At 37.5% G+C, this 14927-nt stretch overlaps 1 protein-coding gene and 1 pseudogene across 1 annotated transcript; one reads left to right on the top strand and one right to left on the bottom strand.

Annotated features, from left to right (window-relative positions):
* The first annotated feature begins 6280 nt into the window (after positions 1 to 6280).
* On the top strand, positions 6281 to 10794 carry LOC120282995 (annotated as a pseudogene).
* A 182-nt stretch (positions 10795 to 10976) lies between these two features.
* Positions 10977 to 11810, bottom strand: LOC120282994 (mannose-specific lectin-like). The gene is made up of 2 exons (XM_039289822.1): positions 11438 to 11810; positions 10977 to 11380 (listed from the first exon to the last, which is right to left on the bottom strand). The coding sequence occupies exons 1-2, from the start codon at positions 11808 to 11810 to the stop codon at positions 10977 to 10979; spliced, it is 777 nt and encodes a 258-aa protein (XP_039145756.1).
* Between the last annotated feature and the right edge of the window lie 3117 nt (positions 11811 to 14927).

Raw genomic sequence — 14927 nt, 5'->3', positions numbered from 1 at the left:
GATATTGATTTCTAGATGTTCATTTTGTCTTTGAAGTGGATTTTGAACTAAGCCCACTTCAATATTTTTTTCTTTAGAAGTGAGTCGATTTATAAAAAAACTAATTTTTCCTTGGAAAGTCTTTTGAACTTATAGAACTTTATCCAACACCTAAATACTTGATTCCATTCTCACTTTCCCGACAAATAAATACGGAAGTCCTAAAAATGATATCACTTCCCCCTACTTCAGAAAAGTGGCACTCCCTCACTTCTTGACTTCTCCTTACTACTGAGTGAAATGAATGCCCCACAGGCTTTGTAGTTGTGGATGAAGTATTCGGAGTAAATTAGGGAAGGTTATGGAGCTTAAATAGGATCTCTATGCGGAGTAGGGTCGATTAATGGCTCGGGGAGCCTGCGGGAGGAACAGGATCCGGAGCAGAGTATCATCGTTGACTTCCTCCTTCAAAAGCGAGCTGCGAGGGGTTGACATCGGGTGACCCGGGGTGAACTTAGAATCATGTTAAAACAAAGGCCGCGTTCGTCGAGCCGCCGTCCAGAAGGAGTGGGAGCGTTTAATAGGGAGGCGAAGGAGTAGGAATTGTGCGATTTGGTGTCTATTGCTTTGGGGAGTGTCGGCCGTGATGGAGCAGGGGTTGATCACGGTCGAGGAGAAGAGAAGGGAATCCGGGGAGGAGTTGCAATTATCTTCCACAAATGCAGCCATGCCAATAGCCTCATAGAGATGGAGGTTTGAGGAGATAAAGTTCCCTCTCGGATGTCCGGTCATCAAGCGACAAAAACAATTGAGCAAGCTAGTGTCGCTCAAGCCCGTGATTCGAGTAGATAGACACTCAAAAGTCGGAGAGATAAGTAATGTAGGATGAAGTTTGTCGAGCTTAAAACAATTGAGCCTCGTGGTTGACAAGGAGGATGAGCAAAACATTGCTCATTTCAGCTGAGCAAAGGTCGTATCCGGGAAGAAGGTGTTCGATGGAAAATAACCAATGATACCATCTTAATGCGGGTCGGTCATATAAAATGCCGCAATGTCCGATTTTGTGTCTCAGTCGATACTATGAAAGGCGAAAAATGTTCTATCTGGAAAATCCAAGATAAGACATCCTCACTAGAAAATAAAGGAACCTCTAGTTTTTGGAAGGCAGTGGGAGCGGAGAGGGTAGTGTGGCTAGGCGTTGAAGTAGGAGGAGAGGGAAGAATGCATTTGCAGGGGTGGGAGGTGAAGGTAAGAGTTGGGGTGGTGGTGGAGGTCGATCAATTCGGGAGATCTTGACCATAAGATCAACCATGATGGATTGCTGGGCTGCCAAAGACTTCTGGACCATGTCAAAGGCATCAGATATTCTGTGTGTTGTCTTTTGCAAGCGGCGTCGAGGCGAGAGAGAAGGTCGTCGTGTCGAGTGTTTAGAGTCGTGGGCTCGTCGCTCCATCGCACGTCTTGTGGTGGTCACGCCGTCGGTCATCGAGGGTCAGTAGCACGATGTAGGCGCTTCTGGGTGGGGAGATGAGGGAGGGAAGAGTTGATCACGGATTGAGAAGGAGATAAGGCGGTAGGGAAGAGAGGAAGGAAGGAGAGAGAGAAGAAGAAGAGAAGAAGAAGAAGAAGAGAAGTAAGAGGCAGTGATGGATAGAAGTGGGGAGATAATATTTCTCTATCAAACTACTTTCATTAGTTGCACATATATCAGAGTTCTTTTACAATAATGCTCACCATTCCCCCGTGAGAACACTATTCTCACCAAGATTACAATGACGTTCCTCCCCACTGACACAACAATAACTACCCGAGCGTCCAGCGTCTACATTATAAAGTCTTTATATTTTGCAGAATTTAACACACCCGATTGGGTCTTGATGCTCTCCTATCTTGTGCGGTCCCCACCATCCACCTTGGGTTAGCCATTAACTCCTTATGCACTTACGAGAATCTAGTGTAACTCCCCGGGATTAAACTCCGATCGATCCGATTGAAATTTTTGACATTTGAGTAGTTGAGTTTGAGAAAGAGGTCCAAGAGTGCATTTGATCATCGCGATTTTAAGGGACATGACAAGACAACTACTATTATTATGTGTTTGATTTACAAATATGGCGGAAATCTGTATCAAACTACCCAATCGGTACATCACAACTTTTTAATTTTTTTGTACTACCAAAAAATCAGCAGTACAAAAATTGAGATGTGAACTAACTAATGATAAAATTGTCCCTATTTAAAATTAAAATTTATACTATTCATTACAAAAGTTATAACATGATTTATTTATTTATTCATCTATTTAAAAATTTATATATATATATATATATATTTATTTATTTATTTATTTATTTATCTATCAATTTATTTGTTTTTTAGGATTAAGATATTAATAAAAGTTTGTTTGTTTTGAATTAAATATTTTTAAAATTATATTGATTTTTTAATTTGTTGTTATATTGTTAGATATCTTAAAATTTGATAAGATTTTTATAAAATATTATTGTATATTTTTTATTATAAAACAAGTATAGAATAGTAAAAAAATATTATTGTAATTTATTATTTTGGGTTCCGTACTTATCTAAAGTAAACATTAATCAACACAAAAATTTTTATACTGTTCAATAAAAATCAAATATAAAACAGTAAAAATAGTTATATTATACTCTAACTACTTATGCTTGTATGTGTTTTTCCTTAACAAATCAAAGCGGACATGAGAGTCGGTGGGGTGCATTTCCGTGAATTCATTCACGTGGAGTGTCACCATCCAAGTCAGCATCTTCTAAAAACTCCACATACATATATATATATATATATATATATGTATATATATATATAATATGTATTTTTAAAACCTGTTTATGCGCTCAAGTTGAACAGTAAAAGCAAACTTAAAATTACGAGAAGTTAACTTTATTACTCATGGCCAAATTAGAAGACTGTTTCACACATGCATAAGATCACAACTCACAACAAAAGCCATGGCGGTAGGAGGGAGGCTAGCTAGCTAGCTAGTAGCTACTGATCGGTGACCATCTCAATCCCATGATCGGCACTAGGTTTGCCAATGCGGATCGCGAGGCAGCTGGACCGATTTCGAGGCCCATAGATGCTGAGGATCCGCGATTAGACCCTTGATATAAGAGCGAACTCCGCATGACAGTTGCGACCACTCCGTTGGTCGAGAGTATATCACCACCCCAATACTTCACTCTAAACTCACGTTTGCTTCGAGTTAGCAAGCAGTCATACGAAAATGTTTATCGGTTATACCCGTATGCCATTTTGTGACTCCGTCATCTGGTGAGCACCGAGTTGCGATCGTCTTTCGCGGTGTGAGCACTTGTTGCCACCATTCATGATGGTGGTGCGATGGGAGAGCTATATCACCGGGTATTACCTTTGAATCGGTGACCTTAGCCCTAATTGACTAAGACTGTTCGGTGGAGTTGAGTGGGTGTCTTTGTTGAAGAGTTGGTTGTCGAATCTTGGGGGACGTATATCACGAAGGGTACCATCGTCTCGGGAGGATGAGGGCATAGGTCCCATCTTGGGGACTCTGTCTTGAGTGTTCAGGATGTCTTAACGTCTTGTGAGCCCCTACCCCATAAATTAGATCCTAGCCAGTCGATGCAAACTTTTTCAATCAGAGCCATTGATTTATAAGATTTTAAAACCCTTGTTCTTATCCTTGCGGTTACCAAATATCACGACTTAACTATATCTCCACCACCCATGATCTTCTATTGTCGTGGGACCCTAGCCCTCATTTCGTTTCCTTCATTGGTGGTCGCCCGTGCAAAAGACTAGTGGATCTTCTTTTTGAGAGTTTGTTTGCTTCTTTCAAGGTAGGATCCTAGAGCTTTGTGCATAATATATATTAATGATTATTAATGCCGGTTGGCTCTAGATTTCTTTCTTTCTTAAACCCTAAAATTTGTTCTTATTTGTGATTCACCTTTAATCCTTAGATTTAGCCCTTGAGTTTCTAGGGTTTGTTCCCAATTTGTAGTTTGAAAGAGTTTTGTTTCTCTTTTGATGTATGCACCTAAGCATATTCTTAGGATCTTTGACCGTGATGCTTTTATGGATTTAATCACGTCTCAAGGATGAGATTTTTGCATGATATATTTGATGTAATGTAGTATAGTTGATTGAGGTATAGCCTTTTTAGTATAATTGTCTCGAATGATATTTACATGCGAGAACTTGAAGAATCATGGCCAATTTTGATGATCGAGGAGAGATTGAGATTAGATGAGGGTGAAAAATAAGAAAAAGCTGTTCATTTTGTGAGTTGTCTAATTGTTAGTAAAAATTTCATTCTATCGGAGTTGTAGGGTTGAGAGATATGCATATTTTAAAAGTATATGTCTGAATTATAAGTTGCAGAAATAGTTAGAGATTCAATTGAATAGTTATAAATTGAGTGAGTACTCTAAATTATGTGAATTTCGGATATGTTATAGTGTTACTATTATTCCTAGAATTTTGAAATTTGTGATTTGTAAAAGTGTGAGTGAAGTTATGAGGGTTTTAGTACTCATTGATCATATTGGAATTATTGATATGGCTTTTAGAGTGGGTAATTGCTATTGTACCCTCACAATAATCAATATTTGGGAGTGTAGAATAATACTTTGAACTTTTTGCATTTGTACCCTTCTAAAAATCTTTTTATTTAATATTATTGTTTGTTAGCCTTGATTTGTTATTTGAAAGCTAATAGGATCTCTTCTCAAATATAGGAAATGCCAAAGGTGTAAGGTTTGAGAGTATTTTTTTGGCGATAATCAGGTAAGTATCCCACATATAAATCTTATTATATGTATATACTTGAAAATTCAAGTTTTATGAACTTTTGGAATTTTTAAAGAAAATTACTGATTATTTTGAAATATATATTTTGAATTATTTATTTATTATTATTATTGGAATTACTTTAAATTATTTGAAATTTTGAGTTAATGATATTTTATTTTGGATTACAATTATCGGAAAGGTTTAAATATTTATTTTAATTCGGATTATTTTATTTGTAAAAATTTAAATAGTTTATCTAAATATGTATTATTCCAATTATGAATTTCAGATATATTTTAGTTAATTTATGATTAATTATTATTAATTTTTTTTCTTTAAGTTATCTGTTCATGTTTGAATTCAAGTAACTGGTTTATTTTGCTATGATAAAATGGGGGCGCTGGCAAAGCCAATGGTGTTTGTTTTCGAAAAGCCACAGAAATATCAGGATTGTAGGTAGATTTAGATCTCACTGGCCTCTCAACAAAACCATACTTATCTTCAAACAATTTGGCTAGAGTAACTGCCTTTGTAATTGAATCAGGTTGCCAAGGAATAACTTCCCATTGTAATTCCTTTTTCAACCCACTAATAAAGCACTCCAATAATGCCTCATTGGATAATCCTTCTACTCTGTTAGCCAAGCTTGTGAATGTGTGATAATAGTCAGTTACTATATTCTCCTGCAACAATTTGAATAATGCATGTAGATTCAATTGCTTTTGCCAAAGCATACCAAGTAGAAACAGCTCCTGATTTTTGCAACATTTGAAACCATGGAACTACAGGACCATCAAAGTGTATGGCTGCCACTTTCAATCTATAAGCATATGAAATATCATAATAGTCAAAAAATTGCTCTGCCTGAAATATCCACTGAAGAGCATTGCTACCATCAAACCGAGACAAGTCCATTTCAGCCGATCTCCAGTGAGAATTTGCTTGTGATTTCACCTCAATCATGGACCCAGAATGATCTACAGATTGTAACTGTTGCGAAGAAGAGCCCACAAACTGATGTGATTGTAAAGATTCCATACACTTAGCAATAGAGGCAAGAGATTGCTCAATCATAGACATACGTTCATCCTTGGCCCTATCCTTTTTCCTCTTTACGATCTAGAGCAGTCATGATTTGTTTCCAATTTGATGACTAAATCTTTGGGGCTGATGTATGTTCGACCATGCTTGGAGTTCAAGAGCGAAAGCAACAAAAATGTAATGATCCTTAAAACCAATGAAATCTAGTTCCAAATTCAACACTCCAAGTAAATTCAAAGAAATTCGCGAGAGAATTAAGCTCCAAATCGGAGCTTTATCACTAAGTTTTTCTCTATATTACTCGGGAAATTCATAGATCCTAATCTTTGAAATACATTCAAGCAATTCGATAGATTGTACTCGGATCTAGGGTTTTCACGAGATCAACAAACAACAAATAGGCTGATTATCGAGTTCTCACGAAATTCATTCATCAACAACTCTAAAAAGCATGAACAATCAACACGATAAGGAAAACAAACTGTCAGAGAACCTCCGTGAATTCCTCTCCGATCGTCTCCGAGGAAAGGCCTTCACTCTTCTTCTACGATACCCTCTCCCCTCTGCTTTTCTAGCTCCTTTTATCCCCAAAGTAATCCCGAGCAGTATTTGCTCTCCTCTGCCTTCGTTTCCCATCCCATACACCCCTAGCGCAGTTGAATTGCTTTCTTGTATTTTATTACGCCAGTCACGTGGCCACTAACTTCCCTAAACGTCATTGGCGACGCATACTTTAATAGACGATTCTCGCTTGAGTGCTTCACCCAGCGACCTCTTCCTCATTCGATCACCAATCTTTTCACAACCTTTCTTTTTGACCGCCACCGTAAATTGATCGCCATGTGGCTTTCTTCTAATGATCCGCTTTGAACTCAGAAGGCAACATGACACTCTTATTGAAGTACGTCTATGATTTAATGTTTACATATCATCTTATCGATCTACATAGTTGTTGTTTCAAATTGTATTTTTACACCTTCGAGATAGAACCTGGATTTGCTTAAGAAGCACTAGAATTCTTATAGGTATATATATGCCAACCATGACATTTGTTAGCCATAGAGAGTTGTTAAAGCGAGAAAAGCACTCGCTTAGGCATTCGAGCAGGTGAGGCCTCATGCTCGCGAATACCTCACAGGGCGAGGCGCCTTCAATGAGGCAAGCCAGGGGCAGCGCCGACGGACACGGGCATAAAAAGGGAGCCTGTCCTGTTTTCCCATTAGCTTTATATCAATGTTTTCAGTTAGTGTTAATTGGGATTTTAAAAAGGCACACTTATTAATAAGGAGGGAAATAAATTTAGGAGAGAAAAATTAGGTGACTTTTACAAAAAGGCACATTTATTAATAAAGAAGAAAATAAATTTATGGGAGAAAAACTAGGTAATTTTAAAAAGGGCGCACTTACTAATAAGGAAAGAAATAAATTTAGAGGAGAAAAACTAGGTGATTTTACACACACTCATAAGGAAGGAAATAAATTTAGGGAGAAAAACTAGTCTGATTTTTAAAAAGGCTCACTAAATAAATTTAGGAGAAAAAACTAGGTGATTTTTAAAAAGACACTTACTAAATAAATTTAGGATTAGGCGATTTAAGTAGTATTTTTTAAAAATAATGGGTGAATTAAGGGATTAACTTATTAATTAGAGAAAATTGAAGAGGCAACAACTCTAAATCTAGTGCTGAAGTTGAAGCTAGCTTAGATGATGAGGATGATGATGCTTAGAATTAAATGACTCATGAAGATAGAATTTACACTCCAAAAATTTTAGTTCTAGGCATCTAAGAAGTGTTTTCTTGATTTTATGTTATGCATTGTTTGACTTAATGCTTTACTTTGCTGACTTTAATTGTTCCAAAAATTATATATATATATATATATATATATATATATATATATATATATATATATATATATATATATATATATTAGTTATTTATTAATTAACGCTTTACTTTGCTCGGGCGTGCGCTTTTCGTGGCGCCTCTCACATCGGGCAATAAAATGTCTTAGCGCCTTAAGAGCGCCTAGCGTTTTTAATTACACTGCTTTGGAGGATGTTGATTTGTTGCATTTTGTGTAAAAAGTCATCTCTTTTTCCTTTCTAAGCTTGAGAAAACATTGTAAAGTGTTTTTCAGTCACAGATCTACTTCAACTAAAAACAATTACAGCTCTGTAGCTTTTTATGATTATCTCGTCATTTGCTTTTCCTTTTTGCAGTTCCTTTTTTTTTTTGAACAAAGGATATCTCTGAAATTTTATATCATACATATTCAGTATGAATGCTTCTTTTTTAGTAAATTTTCTTCTTATTGCAGATGAGGCATTGGAAGTTGCTGCTCGGAAAGCATTTATAGTGGTAATTTGAAAATTGATGAGATCTCGCCTTTTATTCGTTAATAATTCTTATCCGACTGTTTTTAAATTTTGTTTTTTGCTCTTTATATTGTTCTTTCTTGGTGAATTCTAATAAATTGCTGTTTAATTTAAACTTTGTTTTGTCAGCTTGGAATTATGTGTGAAATGTTTCATCTACTCACCCACTTACTTTTTTGAAACATTCTCCTGATTAAATATGCCCCCTTCTATCCTGAGAATATGCTGCTGCTACTACTTCATCGGCTATTTTATTCCGTTTAAAGTTTATGTTGGCTTTTTCCCATAGCATTCCTTCTTATTAATGTATGCTATATCCTGACTGTTATGCCATCCTCTGCAGCAAGACAAGGAGAGATATGACCAGCAGTTACATGATATGGCAGCGATGGTCGAAAGACTTGAAAACAGTCGACAAAAATTACTAATGGAGGTAAGCTATCCTTCATCAATGTGTTGCAAAATAGAAAAGAGGTGACTGGACTACTCAGGTTCATAAATGGCAGATTGACTCACAATCATCAGAGATAGAAAAGGCTCTTTGAAGAGAATTCCAATATGGCAACTTCATATCAGGATGCCATGTCTGCTGCCATGCAATGGGAAAATCAGGTACACTACTTGGCATGCTGGCATAGCTTGATTTGCAGTAATTACTTTTGGTTTGGGATCATTTTCGATATCTTGTTGACCGTTTCATTTCCTTTTTGTTGTTATCTGGTTTATGTACTTTATGCCATATCAAAGCTTATGCTATGGTATCACAGCCTTGCTCACTTGGTAAACGTAGTTAATTATACTTATCATTAGGTAGTTTGCAAATAGTGCCTTTGGTAGTTCTCACCGTGACGATTGTGCCTTAGACAATAGTCATAGAAGCATGCATCATTCTTTGTTTTGTAATGTGTTTGAGGTTGATATATGTGCAAAAGTATTATTTACCCCTTTTATGTTGTCTTCTGGACATTTATGGATACTGTGTTTTTTTTTAAACAAAATTTATTTATTTGGTCCACTTATATGAATCTATAATCACATAATGTAATTACTTGCTGCCATGGCTCACTTTTATGATCTTAATTTTTCATTCAGTTAGCATAACTTAGGGTGGGTTGTCCATGAAAATAATTTTCTGCCACTACTTTGTGATGAAGGACCTTGAAACTTCACCTTACCTTCTGGCCCCATGCTTGCTTGGAGAAGGCCTCAGTTTATTTGGTTCTAAGAATTAATGCCATTCAATTTGGTGCTATGGTTTAGAATGGAATAATGTTGGCTAGATGGGAGGTATTCATCAACACTTGGATGTTTTTAATATTGAAATTGACAGGTGAAAGATTGCCTGAAGCAGAATGAAGAGCTTCGCCACCTTCTTGATAAAATGAGATCAGAGCAAGTTAACCCATTGCAATCAAGTGATGGAAATATCCCTTCATATCCTGATACTGAGAAAATTGTTGGGAACATGTCCACCTCTCCTGCATCTGCAGTTGAATATCAGTTACTCAAGGTCAGTTTTTAGAGCTGAAGCTTGAAAGTTTATTCTAATTGTTCTCAACGTAACGTATTGCTGGTTTAATTTATATGAATTTCAGCACTCTGTTTTTCTTCTCCTGCATTAAATTATATTTTATTTGCTCCCAACTTTCCTGTTATTTGATCAGTAGTGTATGTAGAAATGTTGTGCGGATGTCATATGTTTGTTATTCATGGCCGTATATGCGGACTTGAGTGATCTCTGACCCACCTAATATTAATGTGTATGCCAATAAAAACAACTACATATATGTTGAAGTGGAATGGTATTGTGTGGCCAATCTATAGTTCTGCTAAAGGTCTCAAAGAAACTTTGGCATGATATTTCTGAGCTATTTGGAGGGAAAGTTTGGTGTTTGGTACTATTTGAAGCTTAGTTGTGCATGGAATCCAACATTTATCTGATCATATGCTTGTATATTATCTGGTGATCATTTGTAGGGCCAGCTTGCTAAAGAACAGAGTAGGGCGGAAACACTGTCAGCGGAGGTTATGAAACTTACAGCCGAACTCAGACGTTCAGTGCAATCTTATAACAACCGTGCGAGACTGTAATGCTTTTTATCATCCTCTGAACCTGTCGTCTGATTGTTAGTAAAGGTTGTGTCATGGGTGACTAAACCATGTCTTCCTCGTGCAGGTATAGACCAGTTTTCCGAAATATAGAGAACGAGCTTATGAAAATGAAGCAAGAAAGTTTTGTCTCCATTCAGCTGTAAGTTTCCTATGATTCCATTCAATCTTCATCCTGTGTTTCTACTACGGGATCAGATCAATGACAGTTTATATTAAGCATGCTCAAGAATTTTCCAATTATGAATATGTATTACTATGTTACTGTGGTGCTTGTGAACAGTGTTCCCGAAGCAGCATTTATTTCTCTTTAATTTTCAAACCACAGTTCATTATGCATTACCTGGACAAAAATTAGGGAATGGACGCTTGTCAAATAATGTAAATTGTCAAGAAATGCTTGTTTTTGAGAGAATTTATTTTGTTGTAAATTTTAGTGTTATGAAGTCATATAAGAAAAACAACCCTGAATTATACGAGTTGTGGGCAAATACATCTTGTTTATTTCTTGCAGTTTATACTTTAAAAAAGACGGTTGACGCCATCCATGCACATATATGGTAGTAAAATAATCTAACACTCTTAACATCCTTATTTTCTTTAAAGAAATTGGTAGCCATGACATACAGAGGTTGTTGGACACATTAAAAGCCCATAGTTAGTCGGCAGAGACCGTGTCAATCTTGCCGGAAACAGCACCGGAGATGACATTAGACCAGATTACAGGGGCCATAGACAGTGAGCATGGCGTTGGTTTTGCAGCACGAGAACAAACTCCGAGATACGTGGGTGAAGCCACTCTGTTAGTCCAGAGAACATCACCACCCCAATGCTTCACTCTCAACTCACCATTAGCTTCCAAGTTAACGTAACAGTCATGCATGGTTCGGTCAGTGACACCAGTCTGCCATTTTGTGGCTCCGTCGCCGTTGAGCACCAGGTTGCAGTCGTCCAGCAGTGTGAGTTCATTGTTCCCATTAACGATCGTGGTTCCGATGGGTGCTACATCACCGGAGTAGAGCACTGACTCAGTGGTCTTCGTCCAAGTCCAACCAACAATCCCTGCTGTTAGTTGTGCCGAAGAGGGACCCAGCACTCAAAGCTGGGGACCATATATACGAAGGGTGCCGTCATAGCGGAGGACGAGGGCATAGTACCCAACTTGGGACATAATGCCGCTGCTCCAGAGTGGGTAGCGAAAACGTGGGTGCCAAACGGCGAGTTTGCCGTTCAGGTCCAGAGTGACGTAGCACTCAGCTGAATAGCCCCCTGTCATGGTTTCCCACACTCTTGTGCTGCCATTTTTCAGGACGAGGTTGCAATCAGATTGCAGGGTCAGGGAGTATTCCATGTACGTCAGGTTTTGGCCCCCCGCTGTCAGGACGTCGCCTCCGATCATGAAGTTGGAACCTAAACCAGAGCAGATGAGGAAGGCGAGCTGAATGCTAAAGAGAAGCAGAAGGGTTTGGAGGACCTGCTGGATTGTTGCCATTGTTCTTGAGAGCTTCTTAACTTACAGTCTGTGACTGCTTCTTGATTTACAAACCACTTCTCTCTCTCTTTATATGGTTTACCATTGCATGCAAGACATCTCCACCTAATACAGTCCCAATAATAATATACAAATCAAGAAGCACATGCATGGTCTGATGTAATAAAATCATATATGGAGTTCAGCGCGAAAGTGATCTCTTGCGACTTTTACAACCCTTTATGGCAATCATCCATATCCTTTTATCTATTGGGGAGCCATACCATCTTGTGATTTCTCTAGCCCTCATAAATTATCAATTAATGGTAGGCAGTGAAGTGATGCCTAGAGTCACTGACATCTTTGTGTATTAATCCAATTTTATAAATGGTTCTAAATATAGTATACTTAGTAACATCTCATGGACTCACGATCAGTGCTCCAATTTTTATCCGATATCTCTGACAAGACTATAGATATAGTACGGCATCTTAGTGACACATCTGTATTGTTTCAATTTTATTAAATATCTCTGAAAAAATTTAGAGTTTATGATATCTTCTTTGCCCTTCTTAATTTTGTTTCCTTATAAATTTATAATAAATTCTTACAATAATTCAATGGGAATCTCGACGTATTACCAAATATAAAAATACCATGTTGATGAATAGTATTTTACTTTATTTTAATTTTCTCTCCTTGTCATCGTAAATACTTCATTTTAACTTCCAGCTGTAGTTGTGTGATAGACGTATTATTTGTGTTTTTGTTTTAATAACTGATTAGCTTATCCATTATATATATATATATATATATGAGTAATAGTATAGTGTGTGTATATATATATATATATATATGAGGTGTGCGTAGCTCCAACTGTAGGTTACTCGTTAACCAACACACTTATTAAATATTTTGAAAATTTGAAAAGAAAGAAAAAAATCACAATTTAAGATGGTAGCCAGACAACGGACAAGCGCACATGGAAAAATAATCTTTCGGGCGTTAAATTGCTTCTGCATTTACCAGCACGTCCATTTATTATATATTTATATGCAATAGCTTCATGCTCATTAAACTCTGGTGACTTCTCCACGTGATCCCTCTCTTCCCACCTGCCCCACATGCATTCCCCCAACCCTGCATGACCGTTGGTACGTGTTTTACTCAAGTTTGGTGCACTTGTGGAAACTAACCGTGGAAAGAGATCCACTTTTAACCAACGCAGGAAATTGATTTATTAATTTCATAGTCACAGACATATAGAGCGCATGTGCTTAGGGTTTTAACAATAAAGCGGGGATGCAAAAACCTACATGTCATAGTCCCATCCCAAGCCACGTTTTCATCGTTATACAACACTACAGATGGGCTTCAATGTTAGTTGTGTTGGCTGTGATTAGTAGCTGTGAAGCAATGCCGGCTGCGAGTTAAATGAAGACATAATAGAGAGAGATATCTGAAGGGATGGATCAAGATGCACCGTAAGAAGTGCATCATGACACCCAGTGCTGTGTCGACTTAGGATTGACTTAGGGATTGGCTGTCCTCGTATATGTTTCTTTTGAAAGTCTTTTAATAGTTGAGAGAAAGTCAGTAGAAGAACAAGTATTCTCCTTCTGCATTAGTCTCTTGCACTGAACTTGTGAAGTAAAACCCCCAGGAGACTATCAGGTTGAAGATGACTAAAGAGCCGCACCAAAGCATGGGTCACCGAGCATGGGTCTATGGAGCTGCAGCTACATGGAGTATACGCATAAATCCTACTGTGTTATATCCAATCGGTATGGTAGTCAGTAAAAGTTGTATGCTAGTAGCTGGTTGCACTGTTGCAGTCAGTGTAATTAATTAAGTGTGCTTGATTAAGACCATTCATGCCTATCAGTCAGCATGATAGTCAGTAAAGTCGTATGTTATTTAGTAGGTTGTTGCAGGCAGTGTAAGTGTGGTTGAGTATCGTACGTGATTAGGGACCTTTCATGCTTATCACGTCAATATGGTAGTAGCAAAGTCAAATATTGGCAGGAGTAGTCAGTTTAGTGTGCATAAGTATGTACGTGATTAGGATCCTAGTTTGCTGTGCGTCCTTCCTCTTTATATATCATGTAACGTATAGTATGTTTTTGAAATATTAATGAATTGTTTTGTTTAAAACCCCAACATGCTAGGCATACAGGTTTTGCATTATTAATCTGCACAAAAGGGCAAACTTTCATTCCGCAGTGTGCTTTTGAAGCCGGTTTTGAAATGGCTGTTTTTAATAAAACAGTGTCTAAGTTTCAATAATGAGAATATATACTGATGTTTTTAATAAACAAACACTTGAGACTAAGTCAACAAACATATATAATGGAGTCACAGGAAAAACTCTTTAGTATATTCAAATGTGTAATTGTATTTGAGCATGTGCAAGTCAACATAGCTGTTTGACAGTAAAGGATTATTAGTTTGTAGAAGTAACCATTAACAGTGTTCCTTGTTGTTGGTGCGATAATGGAGTGCATGTCATATGCACCGTTTTGTCGTTAGCTCTGTTGTTCGTATAAAGTGAAAATGTGCGGTTACGTCAAGCAAGTGGAGTCTTGTATGGTTGTTTTAGGGCTAATTTTCACACAACAGTTCATTCTCACCACCCTAGCATGCACATGGCGAGTCATGAAGTGACGTTTGACATAGTCTTTTGTTCGCTGAGTTGGTCCCCTATAGTTTTTGAAATTAGCGCTAGCAGCGATAGTATTTAGTTGTTCATGCGCCTAGCATTATGATGAAGACCCTATTTAGAGCAGAGGACCTATGGGACCTGGTTGAAAAGGGTTATGCTGATCCGGATGAAGAAACTCGACTCAGGGAAAATACGAAGAAGGATGCAAAAGCACTATATTTAATCCAACAAACCTTGCCTGACAGTGTACTTTCAAGAATAGCTTCTGCCACTACGTCCAAAAAAGCGTGGACATGATTACCCTGCAGAATGCATTTCGACCCTCCCCGAAGGTGATAATGGTGAGGCTTGGAACTCTGAGGCAAGAGTTTGAAATGTCATACATGAGAAGCAACGAGACTCTGCATAATTATGTCTCAAGAATGGTGGGAATTGTTAACCAGATGAGGTTTTATGGAGACAATGTTTCTGACCAG

Source organism: Dioscorea cayenensis, chromosome 18 (genome assembly GCF_009730915.1).
Source record: "Dioscorea cayenensis subsp. rotundata cultivar TDr96_F1 chromosome 18, TDr96_F1_v2_PseudoChromosome.rev07_lg8_w22 25.fasta, whole genome shotgun sequence".
In the NCBI taxonomy this organism is placed as follows: domain Eukaryota; kingdom Viridiplantae; phylum Streptophyta; class Magnoliopsida; order Dioscoreales; family Dioscoreaceae; genus Dioscorea; species Dioscorea cayenensis.
Note: the sequence above shows the minus strand (reverse complement) of the source record. Positions and strands in the feature narration are given on the sequence as shown.